Here is a 25,296-nt window from a genome sequence, read left to right on the forward strand (position 1 = left end):
TGTTGTCTAATCTTTAACCTTTTATGGGCACCAGGACCACGTCACTGCGGTCTCAGCTCACCCTCGTGTTGCTTCAGTAGATACATGCAGTGACTTTCTGTGTTTTAACGTGCAGTGTGATTAAAGTGAGGAAACAAACGGATGGACTCATTTAAATGTTTTGCTCAGCCATACGGTTAATGATAGCACGCTCAGTGTCTCACCTGAAGGTTAATTATCAGAGACATGTTCTTGAATTATGAGCCACCTTGAAACCTTGAGTGTGTGTGTGTGTGTGTTTAAATGCAGAGGCAGTGAGGGAGGTGTGTTAGCAGACTGGTAATCCAGCCTGAGGGTGGGTGGAGGTGGTGGGTGGGGAGGCGTAGCGATAATAAACAGGGCAGATGTTTATGTATGAAGCTGTAACAGTGATTTCACCTGCAGGCACGGACACACACACACACACACACACACACACACCTGAATACACACACACTGATCAGGTCAAATGAAAATGTGACGGGCGTCATGAAGAACTCTTGTACTGTATTTTCTGACTGCGGGCGTTTTCATCACAGTTACTGAAGCATTGAAGAGTTTACACAACATGTCAGCAAGAATGAAGACAGCTGCGACACTTTAATAAAGCAGCGCCGATCAGAACACAGAAACATTCAGCAGATCCTTTTACTAAATGAAATGTGAAATACTTCCACATGCACGCTGAAGCTTCATTACACTGTAATCTAATTACACTTCAACTTTAAGTGTCAAAAATACACAACAGAATCATTTCACTGTATTTCAGCACGTATTGAACATATTGCACCTTTTTAACATGCGAGTACACTAAAGTCATTGTTAGAAACCAAAGAATTCATGATGTAATGTGATTACACCCAGCAACATGAAATAATAACCGGCCCTCACCTGCACTGAAACATCATAAAATAGAAAATGAGTGTCAGAGGGAGGTCGGCTCGTCCTGCTGTGGATGAATAACTATTAAAATACTGACCCGTTCATTCTACTCTGAGTAAACTTCTTTTATCAACATAACAAACTTTGTATGGAGTGTTCAGACAGAAAGTATCTGTAGGAAACAGACCTTTAATGTTTCATTGCTGTGTTTAGACTCTCGGCTGCTCGTTAAAGTTCATGGCAGTTTGTTGTCTTGGTTAAATATTGGAAAAGTCGACTCTGACTTGAGACGTATTGATTCGTAGAATACATGAATCCACAAACAAACGGACCAACAGGTGGACTGCAGGAAGCAGACACAAAGTCACCGTCATGACTTCCTGTCTGCTGCCGTGGACAACCACGAAATAAACATCCACCAACACGTCAGGAGTGTGTGGACACGTTGTGTCCCGGCCCACCGCAGATGTCTTCAGTCACTTTGAGTGTAATCAAACTCTCGAGTGTGTCTTGAATTACGCTGATTGCGTTACATGATTTTTGAGAGAAGATCTGCTTAAAGACTCGCACGCCATGAACTCGCCGTTACAGCACCAAACACAGGAAGCTGTGCTGCACTGCGTCACATCTGCATACGTGCAGTTTTGCCTGCTGGCATGTGGAAAGTGTGTGTATGTTGTGTTAAAGTGTGTGTGTGTGTGTGCAATAAGCTGAATTTGAAGAATCACAAAGTGCTTAGTTGCACTCCTCTCAGCTTTCACTCCCTTTTAATTATTACTGACAGAGGAGAGTGTGTGTGTGTGTGTGTGTGTGTGTGTGTGTGTGTCCACCCACTGAAACACTCTGACTGCTGTCTTTAACACACGTCTTCTGTTTTAAGTCCTTTCACAACATTTTCATCTCATCTGAGCACTGAAATGTCAAATTACCACCTCTTCACTTCTCTCTGGCTCTGTGTACATGATAATAATATAAAAAGTCTCCATGAAGTCAAACTTATGTTTATCTGTCCTCTGGACACTGCTGGTTCAGAGGTTCTGTCGCTGTGTTCACTGTTAGACTGGACACTGCTGGTTCAGAGGTTCTGTCGCTGTGTTCACTGTTAGACTGGACACTGCTGGTTCAGAGGTTCTGTCACTGTGTTCAAAGCTAAACTTCCTATTTCATGGAGACTTTAATGTCTGTTTCTGTTAAAAACAAGTCATATCTGGATTGTGTTTATCTCTAACTAATATAATATTTTACTAAATGTAACTAAATTAGATATTTTCCCATAAAATGTTTTTTGCGGACACGAATGACTGCAACATATAGATTACACAGGAGAGATGGGGGCTGTGTTTGTTTGTGTCAAACTAAGGGGGGGGGGGGGGGTTTTTCTTGGTCCTCATTGAGTACACACACACGCACACGCACACACACACACACACAAACACACTCTCAGCTGAGCGCTGCCAAAGAAGAAGATGAGAATAATTTCAGCCCTAATCACTGTAATTAGCATGTGTGTGTGTGTGTGAGTGTGTGTGAGTGTGTGTGTGTGTGTGTGTGGAGCTCTACTTTACATAATACATGCCACCATATGTGCCAGTCTTGTGTGCCCAAGAGGGCTCATTACCTAAACGTGCTTCTCATCAACACAAATGTCTTCAGGAAGTTCATACAAACATCGTCCCCCACAGTTTTCACAGTTTATCGACGTATGGACGCAAAAACACACACACACACACTGAACACACACACACTGAACACACACTGAACACACACTGGACACACACACACTGAACACACACACACTGAACACACACACACACTGAACACACACACACTGAACACACACACACTCTCTCTCTCAATTTTTCAATTCAATTCAGCTTTTTTGACATGGGAAACATGTTCATCAGATAAATGTTCATCAGATAGATGTTCATCAGATAGATGTTCATCAGATAGATGTTCATCAGTCTGACGATCTGACGTCTCATTTCAGTCACTCAGTTTAAGTCAACAGACAAACGTCACATGACCTCCTTAAAGACAGACAGAGGACGGTGCTAATTCTGCTAACAGCTAACAAACACTATTCAACTGAATGTGAACGTGGGAAATGTAGTTCCAAAGCATGGTGCGCAGTGAGACACAGAATAATAAGAGAGTTAGATCCTGCACAGATAATCTGTGGACTGAACTATTTCCAGATTTATCTCCTGGACACATGATTTGATTCTGAACACTTCCCCACCAAACACAAACAAATGGGCCGTGACGGTCCTACGAGACGTGATTATGAATTCTGTCTTTCATGTATTTAACAGAACAGAGTGTGTGTGTGCATGTGTCAGGCAGCTGATGCTGTCTCTGTGGAGCAATACTAATCAGCCTGCAGCTCGCTCATTAGCCTGCATGCTAAACACATCAGTCATTAGTCAGGCTCGTAAATGAGCCGTTTATTTGACTGCATTCTAAACAGAACGTCACTTTAAATGTGTAATTGAGCAGGCTGAACTCTGAGCAGCTCCGTGTAAGCATGCATGCTAAACAGCCTCGGTCAATATGAAGTGCCCTGAGCTCTGAGCGCTCACTGTGCGCCTCGACCACACTTCAGACTGAAGCTGTGGGAGGCAGCGAGGCGGAGGTCCTGCACCAGCCCCACCACCCGCACCTCCACCCTGTGCTTTTATTGTTGTCACAGTAAAGCCAGTGATGTGATTACACAGGTACCCTGAAGACCAGGGGAGCAGGTGATGATGAACCCTGAAGACCAGGGGAGCAGGTGATGATGAACCCTGAAGACCAGCGGAGCAGGTGATGATGAACCCTGAAGACCAGGGGAGCAGGTGATGATGAACCCTGAAGACCAGGGGAGCAGGTGATGATGAACCCTGAAGACCAGGGGAGCAGGTGATGATGAACCCTGAAGACCAGAGGAGCAGGTGATGATGTGTCATGTCCAGCTGTAGAGGACAGATGTGTCATGTCCAGCTATAGAGGACAGGTGTGTCATGTCCAACTGTAGAGGACAGATGTGTCATGTCCAGCTGTAGAGGACAGATGTGTCATGTCCAGTTGTAGAGGGACAGATATGTCATGTCCAGCTGTAGAGGACAGATGTGTCATGTCCATTTGTAGAGGACAGATGTGTCATGTGTCGTGTCCAGCTGTAGAGGACAGATGTGTCATGTCCAGCTGCAGAGGACAGATGTGTCATGTCCAACTGTCCCAGAACATCCAGGTTCTGTTCCAGGCTCAGAACACAGACTTACAGTCATAATATCATATTCATGTTTTCAACAAACACCATTTCCCAGAAGCCCACAGAGAATTACAGGTTAAACAACAGGCAGACTCTGTGACAGAAGGCGTCGTTGTGTGGATGAAACCTTCAGGATCCTGCAGGAGTTCTTCCAGAGGAACGGGGACAGATTTAAGGAGAAGCTCCCAGAAATACAGCGACCTCACTTCCTGGCATTCAGCCTTAATCCTGGTTTTTAAAGTACGTTTCATCCCCGTGCTGAAAATGCTGTAGGCTGAACCCATGTGCTTGTTTTTGTGTCAATATGTGAGCGACCATCTGCCTCCAGTGCTGATAACAGCCGCGGCGCATTACCGAGCTGACAGGAAGCTGCTGAGGAGGCAGCTTCCTTCTCGGGCTGATGGCGCGCCGCTCGCCTCCTCGCAGTCGTCTTTTGTTGGCGCTCCACATGTGTCTATTAACAACCAGCAGCTGGAAGCCATCAGACGGCAGCAGGTGTGATGGGCACTGAGTCGGCCAGCAGAGCTGATGGTGTTGCACCTTGAACAGCTGAATTATTTTCACCTGTCAGGAGCCGGCAGCTTTGCTCGTTGGTGGGTTTGTTTTGTGAATGCCACCTGTTGTTTTGGTCGGAGATGATGGTGCAGGTTTATTAACATGGGTATTTTCCTCCTATAGTGGTACCAGCAGGTTTAGCCAGACGTTCAAGCTCGAGGCATTCCCAGGCTTGATGGACTATGTAGTCCCTCCAGTGAGCTCTGGGTCCGAACCGGGGTCTCCTCCCAGTTGGACGTCCCCAGAACACCTCCAGGAGGATCCTGATCAGATGTTGATCACCTCAGCTGGCTCCTTCCGATGTGAAGGAGCAGCAGCTCCTCAACCTATAGACTGAGACCAGACGCTTGTATCTGCAGTTTCTTTCTTTGGGTCACTGACCAAAGCTCTTGACTACAGGTGAGGGTTGGAACGTAGAGCTTAAACTTCGCTGTCCAGCTCTTTCTGGACCACAGTACTGCAGATGGCGCCCCAACCCACTGGTCCAGAATCTGGATTGATCTCACGTTTCAGTTTCCCATCATAAACCCCGAGATACTTGAACTCCTGGACGTGCTCAGACTGTGACTGCTTCCTCCATTGGCCAGGCACAGCCTTCAGCCGACATCCCACCAGGTACGTCTCTGTCACGTCACGACTGTTTTGTTCCATTCTCCACCCGACTTCAAACCCCACCAGAAGACTTTTTCTGCTTTATATGCTTCTAAATATGTAAATATGCTATGTAGTTAAATAGTTTTTACGATCTGAAGTCTGCATGGGGGTGTTTTATTTTGAAAACCGACCGGATTCTCTATCTTCTTCCTGTCAGCTTGAGCTGCTCGTGCCATCCGTCAAAAATAGAACAGCAGCGTATTCTCTGGAGCCGAGTGGAGGCCCGCTTCTGGGACACTTCTGAACCAGACCACGGGGGCGGAGCCGGTGTGTGAAACATTGACCAGAACATCAGCGTCCGCGGGGAACATGGAACACGCGTCATGTAGTTCTGAGCTGCCTTCAGGTCCAAACACAAATATGTAAATATTCATTACTCAGATCATTTTTTAAATCAGCTGACATACTTCACCTGACTCTCTCCAGCGTGTCGAGTCCTGACAGTCAGCTTTAAATCTCTGGCAGCACAGAGCTGCATTGTGATGCTGAATATCATTATGTTCAGGCTGAGGTGCAGAAACAGTTTATTCTTATCGTCTGCTTGGAATGAAATTCAGAAAATGTAAAAACTTTTTATCTGAAATGACGGTTCAAACGCGTACAGTCACTAATGTTTTATTCAGTGTCTGCCAGTGTCTCAGCACCGATTCATCGACCTCTGAACTTTGTTCGTTCCCTCGTGGCCTGATTATTGAATACAACCAGTCTGCAACAATAAAAACATTGTTTGTTTTTTATCAGCACAACGAAGCAACGTTTTAATTGAGCTGAAGCAATTTGTTAATTAGTTAGAAAATGAATAAATCTAATAATCAATTAACGTTCAAAGAGACTTGCACCTGACACATGCAGCTCAGTGTTTGTGTTCACTCTGATTAAGAAGTCGATCACATTAACATAATTGGAGTGTGTTGTTGACTTGAGCTCTGACTTCAACACATTATTGTCATAATGACTTTATAATTGCACTTTGATGTAAACTGGAAGATGGTCAAAGACGACGCGTTCAGCAGCCGAGCTCCATTAAACTCAAAGTGTCGATTTATCATCGAGGATCTCCAAAGTTACTCCACTTCATCCTGAATGTCCCAACAGTTGTGCCTACCTGGAGGCGAAGGAGAAAAACTGAGGCGATCAACAAAGTCCAAAGGATTCATCATCTGGAGATCATGAATGTTTGGTCAGCACTAAGAGACCTAAATGTGGGAGCAGTTAGGAGACCGTGTACATTGGCGTTCTTTCCCCTCAGTCCTACACCCCCTGGTTTAATATCATCAATATGCGTATACCGATATTCACTAACATGCCACGATAAAACCACACAATCAACAAAGAAACAAGCCTCACATAATATCAACACATCATGTTAAGAAGATAGAATATGTGTCGTGTTGGGAACTGGACGAGCTTTTTCTTCTTTGTGTGTTTGTATTTCAAAAAGCAGCAGCAGAAGATCTAAGAGGCCGGATTATAAAACCAGAAAGAACTGGTAATGCAGGCTGGTCCAACACCATTAAGAGTCTTTTTGAGAGACAGCACCGGCCCGCCAGCGCCCTGAAAACTTTATTTATTAGTATGGACTGTTTAGAAGATGGTAAACTGAACACACATTGAATCTACTTTAAACTTACAGGGTTTTTCTGTGGGACTGTTTAAACGGTTTTATTTTGAAAGTCTGACGTCTGATAACTGACACCACAGCGTCATCGCTCGAATCCCGGGGCCACGGACCAGCTGCTGTGTTCAGATTAGATTTATCTTTGTTGTCGTTGCACAAAGTACTGAGACAACCAAATGTAATTCAGCTTCTAACCAGAAGAGCAGAAAGTGCAGAGTAATGTACAAAAGAATACAGATATATAAATGGAAAGGACACTTAGATATACACGGCATCCTTCTACCCAGCAACACGTTCCAGCTCCTCCTGGAGGATCCCGAGGCGTTTCCAGGCTAGATAGGCTATGTAGTCCCTCCAGAAGGGATCCAGATCAGATGTTGGACCACCTCAGCTGGCTCCTTTCAACATAAAGGATCAGCAGCTCTACTCCGAGCTCCTCACTTGTATCTGTGGTGTCATTCTTTGGGTCTCTATCCAAAGCTCCCGGCTATAGGTGAGGGTTGTAACGTAGATGAACTGGAAAATGGAGAGCTTTAGCTCCCTCTGAACCACAACGGTCCAGTACAACGTCCACAGTACTGCCCACGCTGTAGATACTTGGACTCCTCCACTTGGGGCAGCAACTGATCAGGATCCTCCTGGGCGCCTTCCTTTGGAGGTGTTCAGTGCACGTCTTCTTCTGGACCTTCTGGAGGGACTACATAGCCTGGGAACGGCTCGGGATCTTCTTCTTGGAGCGTCCTGCTAAACCTGCTGCCACCACGACCCGACCCCGCACCACCAGTCCAGCCCATGCTGCATTTTCCCATCACTCATGAACAAGATACCTGAACTCCTTCGCTCGGGGCAGCAACTCGCTCCCAACCTGGAGGAAACAATCCACCGTTTCCCAGCAGAGAACCGTGAACCTCAGGGCTGAAAGTCTGAGATCCTGTCCTCAGCGGCTGGTGTTATAATAATAATATCAGCTCCCAGGAAATGACACCGGTTGGACCTCAGTGTTTAGACATACGTCTCCACAGCTGCTTCCTCTGACCCTCCAGAGATGCAGTCACCTGATGATAGAGTCATTTCGCGGGACGGGTCGTCGTCCCTGTGCTTCAGTCCCAGCAGGAGCTCAGAGCAGAGGTGGAAGAACCAGCTCGCCGTGTTACCGAGTTACCCGTGACTAATGCTGCTGCCGGCAGGGACGCCTGCCCTCCTCAGTGTGGCTCCCTCCGGGGGACAGCTTAGACCAATCCCTGCGCAGATTACTGAAAAGACTTCCACCCGCCCTCGAGTCACAGCCAGACTCCTCATTCAAGATGAAACCCGTCTTGTGTCGCAGCACAAAGGGTTTATGTTTCTGATCATCAGTCGTGCTTTCATCTGCAAACTGTTTTTTTTGTCCGAGTTGATTTCAAAGGGATTAAAATCTAAAAGCTTTTCCTGAGTGTATCAAATTGATTCACGAGGAGATGAATTATCTTCTCCTCACTCTTCTTTCACCTGAAACTCTCTCCGCTCTGCGTGAGTTAACCGGGAGGCCGGCCTCGATTTCACCTTGATCCGCTGCCTGATGAGCCGCCTCAAAGTGCTGACTCACTCAGCGTTCTCCAAACGTTACCTGTTGGTTCGTGAGTGCATTTATTCTGTGATCAGGTTGGTAACCGACTTTCTTCCTGCTGTCCTCTCAGTCTGCTGTGCACTCTTCTATTTGTGTCACTTGCTGCATATTTCTTCACTGTTGATGCAGAAAGTTATTTGCCCCGAACGTCTCTGAAGATTGGTGACTCAGGAAAGAAGACATTTGTCTTAAACGTCTCGTCGTTTTCTTCTTTTCCTCCCACAGAACTGAGAACACGGCCACCAAAATAAAGTTTATTACTGAACGGAAAAAGCTTCCAGCTCGCTCACTCTCTCCTTTTCTCTTCTTAGCTTCCTCCGTCAGCGTCCTCTTCACTCTCTTCTCCTCTGCCATCATGTCCGTAGAAGCTGCTGAGCCTGGTTACCTCCTCTTCTTCTTCCTGGTAGTCCATAACGCCTGTTGGTACAAACACTCAGTGGGTACCCGTCGCTCTGAGCTCACCGCCAAGCTGACGGACTGAGCTAACAGCAGCTACAGCTGTCAGCAGTTTACTTCACTGTCCATCATAAACTCTGTAAATCACAGAGAGTTGAGGCGGAGCAGCCGGAGGACATCAGAGGGAAAACCAGAAAACATTTCCTCCATAAAATATGATCCAGTTTCACCAGAATCAGTGAAATAGTTGCTGCTGTGTGACGTACGAATGATGAATAAACCGTGACTTCCTCTGTGGTGTGTATGTCTTTGACTTAAATGGTCTTTATTTCCACACACACACACACACAGTGTAACATTAATAGGCTAATGTCCATTCTCCAGCTTTAATGGAGCAGAAAACAACAAACAGCAGGCTAACGTCAGCCGTCAGGAGCAAAGTGATGGATCATTGTGGAACAATCAAAAATCAAATCTCCATACATCTCCTCGACGGGCTGTAATGAAACACTCAGACGGTGATTCATGGAGCGTTTCACAGCGTCAAACTTCACAATCAGGCCCAGTTTAAACCTCCAGCGTGACGGCAGACGGACTTTTAAAAAGCTCCGTCCAGACGGACTCGCGTGTCCTTTAACACACAGAAAGTGTGTCAGGAAGCAGATAACGGAGGTTTCACCCTGCCCTCTATCTTCCTGATCTCTGCAGTCCATTTGCTCCTCTTTCTGTCCCTCGTCTTCAAATTGCTTCTTCCTCCGTCATCTGCAGCCATCATACTTTGATCTACTTCCCCAGATATGGCTCTTTTATGTGCACTGATCCTCCTCCTGTTTAATCAGACGACAGGAGACTCGTCTCTGTTAGTTAATAATAACGCGTTGTTTCGACAAGCTGGAGATCAATGAATGGAAGATGGAAGTTCTGACCCCGGGACCAAGACGTTAGCAGCAGCTTCAGCTTCAAGTCCTGTAATGTATAATCAGTCCATACATGTGCGTGTCATTTACATCCTCTGCTCTGAATGGACACTTCTCTGGCAGTACTAGCACAGAGCCGAGCACCGACCTCCACCGTGGATGTGAAGTAAAGCCGACACAGGAAGTACCACAACCTGCAGTTCCTCTAACGTCCACCTGAGGCTGGCTCCAGAAGTGAGTCAGTCTCCATAAGTCCCCATGTCCAAATGTCCAACTTCACAGCAGAAATAAACATTTGTTTGTGGTCATCAATCCATCCATCCATCATCCATCCATCCATCCATCCATCATCCATCCATCCATTCCTCTATCAATCCATCCATCATCCATCATCCTTACTCCATCACTCCTCCTCCACACATTACAGGTTTAAACTACACTGTGCTCCACTCTTCCACTCTCTGACCTGTCTCTCTGTTCTGTTCATATTCATGCATGAAGGAGACGCAGAAGAAAAGCAGAGCAGGAGAAACATTCTGAAGCTTCTCTGTCATCAAACTGCTGAATCCAACGTTAAACAAGGCCAAGATCACATGACTGATCGCTAAGTCATCAACCTGTTCGAGGAAGACGAACCGTCCAATCAGCCGGCTTCCTGCGTGCTGGTCATCTTCCATTTCCTCCCACCTGTCCTCTGTCCTCCAGAATCTGGACCAGTCATGTTTGAGATCTTTCCAGTCTGCAGCTCTGCTGTTTGTTGGACTCATTCAGTTTGTTCACATGAATTGTGATACAGTGCTAATCAACAGCTGCAGCCTGCAGGCCTCGACTAATAAACAAACTCAGACAGAGCGAGCTCACATCAGGACGTCGTCAGGCAGAGTTAATGAGCCAAACCCTTTAAAACGTTCAACAAACGTTTTTTAAACACAACGTTCTTCTCTACACTAAACACCTCAAATCAGCTCCTCACTCAAACGCACCACGGACACACGAACGCACCACGGACACACGAACGCACCACGAACGCACCACGGACACACGAACGCACCACGGACACATGAACGCACCACGGACACACGAACGCACCACGGACACACCACACACACACGAACGCACCACAGACACACGAACGCACCACGGACACACGAACGCACCACGGACACACGAACGCACCACACACACATGAACGCACCGCGGACACACGAACGCACCATGGACACTCGAACGCACCACGGACACATGAACGCACCACGGACACTCGAACGCACCACACACACATGAACGCACCACGGACACACGAACGCACCACGGACACTCGAACGCACCACACACACATGAACACACCACGGACACTCGAACGCACCACACACACATGAACACACCACAGCATTTACAGTGTGACAGATGTCTAAATTTGTTTTTTGTTTTTCAATATTTCAACTCTGGTTTAAATGTTTGTCCTGTGTGTGTGTGTGTGTGTGTGTGTGTGTGTGTGTGTGTGTGTGTGTGTGTGTGTGTGTGTGTGTGACGCAGCAGCTTTGAGAGTGTTGCTGGCTCTACAGAGACGTCCTTAGTGGGATGGAGAACAAAGAGAGAGTCTCTTAATGAGCTCTGCCACTGCTGAGACCAAACTAGGCCAGCCAACACACTGAGTGTGTGTGTGTGTGTGTGTGTGTGTGTGTGTGTGTGTGTGCCTCATCGGCGGTGCTGACACACACAGAACACAGTGCAGGACCAGCAGTGGGATCTGAACCAACCAAAGATGTTGGCCAGGTGAAAACAGAACATGGCATCTCTGCAGAGAACGCTGCGTGTGATGTCGCTCGTTTGTTCCACTCAACTTCCTGCAGAGCGTTTACACAACAGGGACAACGACGACAACAATGATGACAACAGTGACAACAACAACAACAATGATGACAACAACAACAACAACAGTGACAACAACAACAACAACAGTGACAACAACAACAACAACAGTGACAATAACAACAACAATGATGACAACAACAACAACAACAACAGTGACAACAACAACAACAACAACAGTGACAACAACAACAACAACAGTGACAATAACGACAACAACGACAACAACGACAACAGTGACAACAACAACAACAACAACAACAACAACAACAACATCAATATTCTGTTCTGTCGTTGTTGTTGCTGTTTAGTCTTTTTCGTCCACACATTCTTTCTCCTTGTTGCCTACATTTCCCAAAATGCACTGACAGTTAAGTTGCTTTGGTGAGCTCACTTCTTTCTAACTCCACGTTTTCAAACTTCAGTCTCCATCAAACAGGAAGCAGAGTTCATAAAATTCTGTTTACTTCAGGTAGCTACACGGCTAACAGAGTGAGCTAACCACAGTTGGCGGTTCACTACTGTCCATCATAAAGTCTGTAAATCAAACTTTATGACAAACTCTACAACACCATGAAGAACAGCTGAAAATACTGAAACATGACTTTGTGTCAGTGTTGGACAGAAGGACACAAACACTTCATGGACACTTTAAACTCTACGCTGAGCTGTGAAGAGAGTTCATCTTTAAATAAGTAGGAAACACAGCAACATATTTCAGAAGTCAAACCCACACAACAATCTATGCAGCGCCCGATCGCGCTTCGATCTCTGCATACGTGAAGTTCTCACAAAAACACGGCTCTGTTTCATCCGCCAGCTCCAAGCGCTGAGGAGAAATCAACAGGCAGCAGGAGGCCTAATTAACTCTGCACACGGCTGTGTGTTGGCAGCTTACCCTCAGTCAGACCCATGTGGATGCTCCAGTAGTTCTGGAGACACTGCAGCTCTTTCTTCATGCCCCTTTTGCAGCGGCAGTCGTACAGCGGCGAGTCCTGCAGCACCTCCAGCGCCCCCTGGCACTCCTTGGAGGCCAGCATGGCGCTGCGCTCCTTGTCCCCGCCAGAGAGGCACTGGCGCATGATCCGGTAACGTGAGCTGCACTGGCTGTTCTGGTTGCACAGCTCAGAGGCTCGGACGCAGTCCAGAGGTTCCCTCCACCCGGGCGGGCCCAGCTCCGAGTCACACACACACACATCTGCAGGGAGAGAGATAATTAAGAGTGAGAGGATATTCTGCTAATGAGGATTAATATATGTGTGTGTGAGAGTGTGAGTGTGTGAGTGTGTGTGAGTGTGAGTGTGTGTGAGTGTGAGTGTGAGTGTGTGAGTCAGGGCGTGCAAAATGTGTTTGCCTATTTCATCACTGGTATTGGTCTACCCGTTGAAATCACAGTCTGCTGACAGTGGAAGTATCAGTCTGTTCAAACATGTTTCATATTTCCAGAAGGTTGCTGCGCTCTCTTCAGCACCAAACAGGAAGCAGACGGTGAATAAACAGCGTTTAATCCAACAAGCAGCTCTTATTGTGGAGAGAAACCTCCATGTTTGAGACGTGGCCTCATTCCTACGCTCGCCTAACACTCAAACAACGCTCGTCTAACACTCAAACAACGCTCGTCTAACACTCAAACAACGCTCATCTAACACTCAAACAACGCTCGTCTAACACTCAAATAACGCTCATCTAACACTCAAATAACGCTCGTCTAACACTCAAATAATGCTTATCTAACACTCAAACAACGCTCGTCTAACACTCGAATAACGTTGGTAACACAGTTCATTGTTGTCGTGTTGGCTTGGTGTTCAGGTGAAGTCCAGGTCAGCAGACAGCAGCTTTACGACTTTACATGTAAAGTTTTTTGTTTTGACAGAAACTCTCGGTAACTGTTAAGTACGATATGGTTGTCTGAATGTTGTCTGAATGTTAGTTATTGGTTTGCTTAGTGGTTGTGTATTGATTAGGTTTATTATCAGCTGATCTTGTTCAGTTTCTAACAGCAGGAAATATGTTCTGAATGTATGTCATCTTTGTTACGATGGCAAACTGTATTTCAGTATATAATTATGATACATTTGGTTGTTGAAAATGTTACATGCACTAATGTTCTGACAGATCTCGTCTTTACTCATCAGGTTCATCAGAGTGAGACAAGAGAACAGGACAAAGAGGTTCAGAGTTCAGTCAGAATGTGAGGAATCAGCAGGTATTGGTCCAAACATGGAAACCTGTGCAGACTGAAACAGGAGGAGGATCCTGACTGTAACAAGGTTTGGAACATGTTTTTCAGCCCTGAATCGTGTCTGCAGGTCTTCCTCCCAGGCTGCGTCACCTGTAGCTAGCCTGCGAGATAAAACCCAAGTGCAGAGCTCTCTTCTTCACATATTTACTCCAGCTGTCAGTGCCATCATCTAAAACACGGCCACTGATACTCAACAGAAACTCAATACGTCACAACGTTTTGGCAGTGACTTCCTTTGTCCCCTGTGCAGCCTGCAGTTCAGTTTCAGTCAGCTGATTGAGGACGTTCAAATAAAGACAAAGGTTTGCAGACGGGTTCAAAGTAACGCGAGTTAACAAAGAAGAAGTCTGTTTGGTATCCTAGAGCTGCAGGTCATGTGACTGCTCATGTGAACACTCCATAAATGTTTACACTTCATTTGAAGATTCAGTCACCAACAATGATGATGGATGGATGATGGATGGATGATGGATGGATGATGGATGGATGGATGGATGGATGATGGATGGATGGATGTAATTAGTTTATTGATTAATTAATTGACCAATCACTGCAGACGTCCATTCTGTTAAAATACAGTGATTAGTGTCAAGGCTCCTCTTTCATTTGGCTTCTCTGAACACTGTCTGCCTGCCTGCCTGTTCTTTGTCTGTCTGTCTGCCTGCCTGTCTGTCTGTCTGTCTGTCTGTCTGTCTGTCTGTCTGTCTGTCTGTCTGCCTGTCTGTCTGTCTGTTTGTCTGTCTGCCTGTCTGTCTGTCTGTTTGTCTGTCTGTCTGTCTGTCTGCCTTTTAGCTTCCAGCCAAAACCTATTTCATGGACACATATCAGAGCTGGACATGGAGCTGGCAGCCATGACGCAGCTCTGGCCTCTCTGTCACTCCACGGTGAATAAATAAGTCGTGACAACACAAACTGGAAACAACGTAACAGCCTGCAGAGCAACCCATCATCTACCCGTGAAGTTTTAAAGCCACATTTAGAATATTTGCTCTGCTTTACGTTGATGTCAGACTCTCGCTCTCCAAACCACCTGACTCCTCTCACAAAAACATTTTACCTGGAGGACGTGGGAGTTTCTGCTTCACATTAAAACAGCACAGAAAAACAAACTGACCAACTGAGGCAGCGGTGTTGGTGAGGTAAAATGATCAGAGCATGGATGGTATATTCTAAATATATATCCTGCACTCAGACTCATATCGATGTTTTTATGTCTAAAAACAGCACGACATTGTTTTAATCCTGTCTGCTTCAAACAGAACGTTGTACAACCTGAACTGTCCCTTTAAAGGACAATTCATTAACAATAATTAATGATTGTAGTTTATTTTCCATGAATCATGGCGGCTCTTTGTTTCCTTCCTAAGAGATTCTTGGGAACGCTCAGTGTGTCGAGCTGACTGAGTCTCCTGCAGGTCAAATTTCACCAGGCTGATAAAAATAAAGTAGAACAAGCAGCTCTTCTCTCCAAAACTCAGAGAGCTCAGAAGGACGTCGCTCTGCACGGGATTTAAATGACAGCAGGAGCAGCAGAAGCTCATTGTGGTTTTTTATTACTGAACTGAAGAATGACTCATACAGACTGAAAGCACTGAGCAGAGCAGCTGATGTTAAAATCAAAGCACCTGTATGACAGACTGAAACACAGGTGAGTGAGGCTCATCTTTAATCTGTGACATGTTGGAACTTATTTTAGTCTCAGTTACAAATGGAAGTGGCGTTAATCTTTTTTTTTTAATGGTACCAACGAAACAGTAGTGAATCTGATGAAGTTATACAGATACATCTTCAATGAATCACATCATAGCATGACACGCAACAACAAGAACAGTTACCTTGTTATCGTTATGTGGTAAAACTTTAAAGGTCTCACACTGTAACATTATGGTGTAACAATATAAGTTGTGTTGTTATACTCAGCAGCGTGGTCATGTCTGGGTATATTACTATTCCCATGCTTATTCTGACATATTCCAGGAAGTTCAGCGTGCTGCTCCTCCAACAGTTTTGGTCGCACAAACACAAAAAAGGTCTCAAATCGACCGGCTCGGTCAGGAAAAATCACCAAAAACCACGACAAAGTTTACAATGGGTGTGTATTGGTAGAATGTTCCAGAGCTAGAGTGGAGAGGGAGAGAAACATTTGTCAAAAAATACATTTGCAAACGGCTCTCGTGGCCACAAATGTCACTCTACAGAAATAATTTCTACATAGAAACGTAGGAAAATTCGTGAGCTACGCAGCGATATCACTGCTGAAGCTGTCAGACTTATAGTTTTGGCGGGAGACGCACTGATGCGCCAGGATCACCCACCGACAGCCCCATCTACTCCCATGTAAACTGGAGAGGAGAAATTTCCCAAAGGAGCACGGGGCACCTGTTCTTTCTCTCTCTCCCCAGGTCACATTTTTTAACTTCACACACTGAAATTCAGCATTCACATGGTCGACAACATGAGGATGCTCACGGTCATTTGGGCTTTTTGATACCACCTACCGTTTGGCATTAGTGTCCACTAGTTGGAGGGGCTTCATTTAGAGATTTTCTGTGTCTCTCAGCAGTCACTCACACACAGACAGAGCACAGCTGCAGTTAATTGCTCTGACCTGCAGCTGACCCTGGTTGCTCGGCAACCTCAAGCTGCCTTTGACTGACTTTATTAAAGTCTCTGTGCTGCTGCAGTGTCAGTAATAATGTATGGGCACGACAGGGCCACAGTCAGACACACCCTACATTTATTTACACTGTTTATATTTATATGCATACCACGTAAAGCCACGATTCTCAAAGTTGGGCTCCCAGACCCCCTAGGGGTCCATGAGCCATAGGTTGGGGGTCCATGGAAAAAAAATAGCAATAAATTAATAAAGTTATGGCGTATCATTTGAAAAGTGGGCACTACTACATCAATAAAAAAAAAAAATTCTGAGCCAATAATGCGTCATGTGTCTTCACTAGCAAATGAAGTTATGAAGCCAGCCAAGCTATAAAATATCAATAATTCCTGTGGCAGTAAATATTTTTAATCAACGTGAGGATTATAGAGGGTCCTCTCCTGTGAGGGGGCCCTGGCCAAACTCGTCATAAACGTGCCAGACTGCTCGTACATCTTCAGCTCATCAAAAACAACTTGTGCTGGATCATTATGAAATCAGCCACAGAAGAGCTGCAGATTTTATAATCAATACTGACCCACAGATGGTGAGACGACTCCGTGATGGTGCACTCTGACTGAAGTATTTATTATTCTTTACTCCAACCACTCTGCCGTGCCTTCACCATCCTTAGAAAACTCATCTTGCAGGCCAGCAGTGATTCAAAGAGGATTTAGAAGTGAGTATACGGACTGCGTATATCAACCTCTATATAACTTTAAACCACACGTCATGATAAGGAGCCAGCTGACTCTCTCTAAAATGAGTAATTAAATAGGCACGGTGACGGACAGAAACACGGCCGTGAATCAGCTGCAGCTTGCGTGTACGAGCTTGGCCTTTGCCAGGCGGTTCAACAGCTTCCATTAACGTGGTGACAATAACACGCAGGTGGAGTCCAATTAACGGAGCGTCACGGGGACGAGATAAGAACACTTTGGTCAGGTCTGATATGAATGTTTACCTCGAGCTGTGCACTGACAGCTCTGTGACGAGCTGAGACAGAACCAGGACCGGGAGCACCGCCAAGGCAGCTCGGGTCACGTCTCCGCGATGTCTGCTGGTAATGCCTGAGAGGCTCTGACCTTTATTAAACTTTATACGATAAATCCCTTTAAATCAGACGATCCTTCTTTGACTCATCTTTGTGTGTCTTCTGATATTTAGAGAACAAAACAATTCAAACTTCCTCCAGAGTCAATTTGTGGCACAGCACAAACATATAAACACGTTTAATTAAGCAACGCACTGAGATAACAATCAGCAGTGTAACGGACACACGCTAATTATTAGCTGCTGCTCTCCATGAACCATCGGCTCCAGAAAATGTCAGAAAACAGTGAAACATCAGAGAGACATGACGTCTGATCAACACAAGACTAATATTTATACATTTATATATTCAAATATTTATACATTTATATATTCAAATATTTATACATTTATATATTCAAATATTTAGAGATTTATTGTCACGTAAATCAAAGCAAAGCAGAAAGTGATCAGAAACTCTCCGTCCACTGATAATCCACAAACATGAACATGTTCTTATGTTATCTTACCAAGCTTTCATCACCACTAAAGACCAAAGACCCAAAGACCAAAGACCCAAAGACCAAAGACCAAAGACCCAAAGACCAAAGACCCAAAGACAAAAGACCAAAGACAAAAGACCAAAGACCAAAGACCCAAAGACCCAAAGACCCAAAGACAAAAGACCAAAGACCCAAAGACAGAAGACCAAAGACCAAAGACCCAAAGACAAAAGACCAAAGACAAAAGACCAAAGACCCAAAGACAAAAGACCAAAGACAAAAGACAAAAGACCAAAGACCCAAAGACAAAAGACCAAAGACAAAAGACAAAAGACCAAAGACCCAAAGACAAAAGACCAAAGACAAAAGACAAAAGACCAAAGACCCAAAGACAAAAGACCAAAGACAAAAGACAAAAGACCAAAGACCCAAAGACAAAAGACCAAAGACAAAAGACAAAAGACCAAAGACCCAAAGACAAAAGACCAAAGACAAAAGACAAAAGACCAAAGACCCAAAGACAAAAGACCAAAGACAAAAGACAAAAGACCAAAGACCCAAAGACAAAAGACCAAAGACAAAAGACAAAAGACCAAAGACCCAAAGACAAAAGACCAAAGACAAAAGACAAAAGACCAAAGACCCAAAGACAAAAGACCAAAGACAAAAGACAAAAGACCAAAGACCCAAAGACAAAAGACCAAAGACAAAAGACAAAAGACCAAAGACCCAAAGACAAAAGACCAAAGACAAAAGACAAAAGACCAAAGACCCAAAGACAAAAGACCAAAGACAAAAGACAAAAGACCAAAGACCCAAAGACAAAAGACCAAAGACAAAAGACAAAAGACCAAAGACCCAAAGACAAAAGACCAAAGACTGAACCACAACACACAGCAAGTGTGTTAACTGTTACAGTTCATCTGACTGTAGTTCCTCTAACGTCCACTTGAGGCTGGCTCCATAAGTCCCCATGTCCAAATGTCCAACTTCACAGCAAATGTGACCAGACCAGGACAGCACCACCTCAGACCAAGGACAGCTCCACCTCAGACCAAGGACAGCTCCACCTCAGACCAAAGATAGCTCCACCTCAGACCAAAGATAGCTCCACCTCAGACCAAAGATAGCTCCACCTCAGACCAAGGACAGCTCCACCTCAGACCAAGGACAGCTCCACCTCAGACCAAAGATAGCTCCACCTCAGACCAAAGACAGCTCCACCTCAGACCAAAGACAGCTCCACCTCAGACCAAAGACAGCTCCACCTCAGACCAAAGACAGCTCCACCTCAGACCAAAGACAGCTCCACCTCAGACCAAAGACAGCTCCACCTCAGACCAAAGACAGCTCCACCTCAGACCAAAGACAGCTCCACCTCAGACCAAAGACAGCTCCACCTCAGACCAAAGACAGCTCCACCTCAGACCAAAGACAGCTCCACCTCAGACCAAAGACAGCTCCACCTCAGACCAAAGACAGCTCCACCTCAGACCAAAGACAGCTCCACCTCAGACCAAAGACAGCTCCACCTCAGACCAAAGACAGCTCCACCTCAGACCAAAGACAGCTCCACCTCAGACCAAAGACAGCTCCACCTCAGACCAAAGACAGCTCCACCTCAGACCAAAGACAGCTCCACCTCAGACCAAAGACAGCTCCACCTCAGACCAAAGACAGCTCCACCTCAGACCAAAGACAGCTCCACCTCAGACCAAAGACAGCTCCACCTCAGACCAAAGACAGCTCCACCTCAGACCAAAGACAGCTCCACCTCAGACCAAAGACAGCTCCACCTCAGACCAAAGACAGCTCCACCTCAGACCAAAGACAGCTCCACCTCAGACCAAAGACAGCTCCACCTCAGACCAAAGACAGCTCCACCTCAGACCAAAGACAGCTCCACCTCAGACCAAAGACAGCTCCACCTCAGACCAAAGACAGCTCCACCTCAGACCAAAGACAGCTCCACCTCAGACCAAAGACAGCTCCACCTCAGACCAAAGACAGCTCCACCTCAGACCAAAGACAGCTCCACCTCAGACCAAAGACAGCTCCACCTCAGACCAAAGACAGCTCCACCTCAGACCAAAGACAGCTCCACCTCAGACCAAAGACAGCTCCACCTCAGACCAAAGACAGCTCCACCTCAGACCAAAGACAGCTCCACCTCAGACCAAAGACAGCTCCACCTCAGACCAAAGACAGCTCCACCTCAGACCAAAGACAGCTCCACCTCAGACCAAAGACAGCTCCACCTCAGACCAAAGACAGCTCCACCTCAGACCAAAGACAGCTCCACCTCAGACCAAAGACAGCTCCACCTCAGACCAAAGACAGCTCCACCTCAGACCAAAGACAGCTCCACCTCAGACCAAAGACAGCTCCACCTCAGACCAAAGACAGCTCCACCTCAGACCAAAGACAGCTCCACCTCAGACCAAAGACAGCTCCACCTCAGACCAAAGACAGCTCCACCTCAGACCAAAGACAGCTCCACCTCAGACCAAAGACAGCTCCACCTCAGACCAAAGACAGCTCCACCTCAGACCAAAGACAGCTCCACCTCAGACCAAAGACAGCTCCACCTCAGACCAAAGACAGCTCCACCTCAGACCAAAGACAGCTCCACCTCAGACCAAAGACAGCTCCACCTCAGACCAAAGACAGCTCCACCTCAGACCAAAGACAGCTCCACCTCAGACCAAAGACAGCTCCACCTCAGACCAAAGACAGCTCCACCTCAGACCAAAGACAGCTCCACCTCAGACCAAAGACAGCTCCACCTCAGACCAAAGACAGCTCCACCTCAGACCAAAGACAGCTCCACCTCAGACCAAAGACAGCTCCACCTCAGACCAAAGACAGCTCCACCTCAGACCAAAGACAGCTCCACCTCAGACCAAAGACAGCTCCACCTCAGACCAAAGACAGCTCCACCTCAGACCAAAGACAGCTCCACCTCAGACCAAAGACAGCTCCACCTCAGACCAAAGACAGCTCCACCTCAGACCAAAGACAGCTCCACCTCAGACCAAAGACAGCTCCACCTCAGACCAAAGACAGCTCCACCTCAGACCAAAGACAGCTCCACCTCAGACCAAGGACAGCTCCACCTCAGACCAAAGACAGCTCCACCTCAGACCAAAGACAGCTCCACCTCAGACCAAAGACAGCTCCACCTCAGACCAAAGACAGCTCCACCTCAGACCAAAGACAGCTCCACCTCAGACCAAAGACAGCTCCACCTCAGACCAAAGACAGCTCCACCTCAGACCAAAGACAGCTCCACCTCAGACCAAAGACAGCTCCACCTCAGACCAAAGACAGCTCCACCTCAGACCAAAGACAGCTCCACCTCAGACCAAAGACAGCTCCACCTCAGACCAAAGACAGCTCCACCTCAGACCAAAGACAGCTCCACCTCAGACCAAAGACAGCTCCACCTCAGACCAAAGACAGCTCCACCTCAGACCAAAGACAGCTCCACCTCAGACCAAAGACAGCTCCACCTCAGACCAAAGACAGCTCCACCTCAGACCAAAGACAGCTCCACCTCAGACCAAAGACAGCTCCACCTCAGACCAAAGACAGCTCCACCTCAGACCAAAGACAGCTCCACCTCAGACCAAAGACAGCTCCACCTCAGACCAAAGACAGCTCCACCTCAGACCAAAGACAGCTCCACCTCAGACCAAAGACAGCTCCACCTCAGACCAAAGACAGCTCCACCTCAGACCAAAGACAGCTCCACCTCAGACCAAAGACAGCTCCACCTCAGACCAAAGACAGCTCCACCTCAGACCAAAGACAGCTCCACCTCAGACCAAAGACAGCTCCACCTCAGACCAAAGACAGCTCCACCTCAGACCAAAGACAGCTCCACCTCAGACCAAAGACAGCTCCACCTCAGACCAAAGACAGCTCCACCTCAGACCAAAGACAGCTCCACCTCAGACCAAAGACAGCTCCACCTCAGACCAAAGACAGCTCCACCTCAGACCAAAGACAGCTCCACCTCAGACCAAAGACAGCTCCACCTCAGACCAAAGACAGCTCCACCTCAGACCAAAGACAGCTCCACCTCAGACCAAAGACAGCTCCACCTCAGACCAAAGACAGCTCCACCTCAGACCAAGGACAGCTCCACCTCAGACCAGACTAAAGACAGCTCCACCTCAGACTAAAAACAGCTCCACCTCAGACCAAAGACAGCTCCACCTCAGACCAAAGACAGCTCCACCTCAGACCAAAGACAGCTCAGACCAATCAGCTGACATCATCAGACTATCAGCCAATAAATGAAGAGAAACATCAAAGAGTTTGATTTGGTTTAAAATGGAAAAAAAAAATAAAATCTGTTTATTAATTTTTTCTTCTTTGAATCAAACACAGGTGGAGTTCTTTCACTTCATCTGAACGCAGTGACGGAGTTCCTCCACCCTCCACAGTAGGACTGTATGCAGTGTGTGTGTGTGTGTGTGTGTGTGCACAGGTGAAGTGTTTGAATGACGCGGGACCTCCATCTGAATGCAGTCTGACTCCTCGTGCAGCTGTGGATGTGTGCGTGCGCGCGTGCGTGCGGGTTTACTCACCCAGCACGAGCAGCAAAGTGACGACGTGGATCAGGATCATGTCGAGTCCGGCGGTAATCCCACAGGTCATGCAGACGGATCAGGGTCGGTCTCCCGGGCTGTCCGCTCCGGTTCTCTCGCTCTGTCTCCCCGGTGTGCCTCTCACTCTCTCCCGGTAAACAGCGACATGTTGGAGGCGAGCAGATACCCGTGGAGACGGTGTAACGGGGAGAGCCTGGACCACCTCCACCCCCACCTCCTACTCCTCCGCCTCCTCGGTGGACTCAGACCCGCACGGAGTCCGTTATGGACCACATATTCCGGTGCAGCAGCGCGTGTCGGAGTATCCACGGTTCATCCGGTTACATGGAAACACTTTTCCTCGTTAAACATCCACGAGCTCCGCCGCGTTACTCCAACTTTCCCCCGGTGCTCGCTCGCTCGGTTCGGTTGGTGTGACACCGGGACCGGAGTTTGGACGTCAGACAGCTTCCGCTCTCGTCTCTTCCCGCTCTGTCCGCTCACGGTAACGTCACCGACACTGATAATTATGATGATGGTGAAAATAACGCGCATCTGTGGGACCCGTTAAATCCGCGTGCTCCACACCGGAGCTGCTCGGTGCGTAATGGCACGCGCGTCTCCCTCTTAATCCACTCCGGCTGCCTCGTGCGTCCGCTCGTGTCTCCTACAGCGTACCGAGGAGCGCGTGCGACCACTGAGGAAAACCGAGACACAGCCTCCTCCCCCCAACACACACACACACACACACACACACACACACACACACACACACACACCACACACACACACACACACACACACACACACTCTCTCTTCTCAGGTGTCTAACGAGCACCACGCGCGTGCGCTGACTCCGCGCGATGACCCGGGGTGATACAGCGCGCGGTGACATCAAAGGAAACAAACGCCAGTTACAGTGAAAGGACAAAGTACGGCGAGAGCAGAGGGACACATTCAGATAAAGTTTGATGTTTATTAATCTGTTTTTTCACTTTTACTTAAAATATTTATTTTGACTATTTATCCCTGAGTTTTAAAACCTGGACGTAGTCTCCGTGACGTCCCCGCAGACTGTCTAAAACCTGGACGTAGTCTCCGTGACGTCCCCGCAGACTGTCTAAAACCTGGACGTAGTCTCCGTGATGTCCCCGCAGACTGTCTAAAACCTGGACGTAGTCTCTGTGACGTCCCCGCAGACTGTCTAAAACTGGACGTAGTTCTGTTGGACGTCCCCGCAGACTGTCTAAAACATGGAACGTATCTCCGTGCCGTCCCCGACAGACCGTCTAAAGACTCTAGTTAGTCTTCGTGTGATGCGTACCCTCAGACTGTCTTAAACCCTGGACGTAGTCTCTGACGACGTCCCCGCGACTGTCTAAAACCTGGACGTAGTTCTCCGTGACGTCCCCACAGACTGTCTCAAACCTGGACGTAGTCTCTGTGACGTCCCCGCAGACTGTCTAAAACCTGGACGTAAGTCTCTGGACGTCCCCGCGACTGTCTAAAACCTGGACGTAGTTCCTCCGTGAGACGTCCCCGCAGACTGTCTAAAACCTGGACGTAGTCTCTGTATCGTCTCCACAGCAACTGTCTAAACCCTGGACGTAGTCTCCGTGACGTCCCCCGCAGACTGTCTAAAACCTGGACGTAGTCTCCTGAGTCCCCCGCAGGAACTGTCTAAAACTGGACGTAGTCTCTCATTATGACGTCCCCGCAGACTGTCTAAACCCTGTACCGTCTCAGTCTCTGTAGACTCCCCTGCATACTGTCTAAAACCTGGACGTCAGTTCTCTATGAGTCCCCCGCAGACTGTCTCCTAAAAACCTGGACGTAGTCTCTATGACGTCCTCGCAGACTGTCTAAAATCTGGACATGATCTCTGTGACTCCCCCAGATGTCTAAACCTGACGTAGTCTCGACGTCCCCGCAGACTGTCTAAAACCCTGGACGTAGTCTCTGAACGTCCCGCAGACTGTCTAAACCTGGACGTAGTCTCTATGACGTCCCCGCAGACTGTCTAAAACCTGGACGTAGTCTCTGTGACGTTCCCCGCAGACTGTTCTAAAACCTGGACGTAGTCTCTCGTTGACGTCCACAGGACTGTCCTAAAACCTGGACGTAGTCTCTGTGAGTCCCGCAGACTGATGTCTAAACCTGGAACGTCTCGTCTTCTGTGACAGTCCTCGCCAGACTGTCTAAAACCTGGACTAGTCTCTGTGACGTGCCCTGCAGCACTGTCTAAAACCTGGACGTAGTCTCTGTGACCTCCCCGCAGACCGTCTAAAACCTGGACGTAGTCTCTGTGACGTCCCCGCAGACTGTCTAAACCTGGACGTAGTCTCTATGACGTCCCCGCAGACTGTCTAAACCTGGACGTAGTAGTTTTTCATTGTTTGGTCTGTAAATGTGATAAAAATGTCTTCAGATGTCTCATTTTGTCCGGCCAACAGTTCAAACACATATCTTCATTCTGTGAAACAGAAAAAGGAGA

General features: G+C 47.2%; 1 protein-coding gene across 1 annotated transcript in view; it reads right to left on the reverse strand.

Annotated features, from left to right (window-relative positions):
* The window catches only part of LOC104937900 (GDNF family receptor alpha-2), a 42,988-nt gene extending 19,449 nt beyond the window's left edge, over positions 1-23,539 (reverse strand). Inside the window, exons 1-2 of the mRNA XM_027281362.1 lie at positions 22,803-23,539; positions 12,670-12,969 (exon numbers count right to left, since the gene is read on the reverse strand). Coding sequence (XP_027137163.1) covers positions 12,670-12,969; positions 22,803-22,872 — 370 coding nt within the window. The 5' untranslated portion in view covers positions 22,873-23,539. The remainder of the gene's footprint in view (positions 1-12,669; positions 12,970-22,802) is intronic.
* Between the last annotated feature and the right edge of the window lie 1,757 nt (positions 23,540-25,296).

This window comes from Larimichthys crocea, chromosome VIII, assembly GCF_000972845.2.
Source record: "Larimichthys crocea isolate SSNF chromosome VIII, L_crocea_2.0, whole genome shotgun sequence".
NCBI classification, from domain to species: domain Eukaryota; kingdom Metazoa; phylum Chordata; class Actinopteri; family Sciaenidae; genus Larimichthys; species Larimichthys crocea.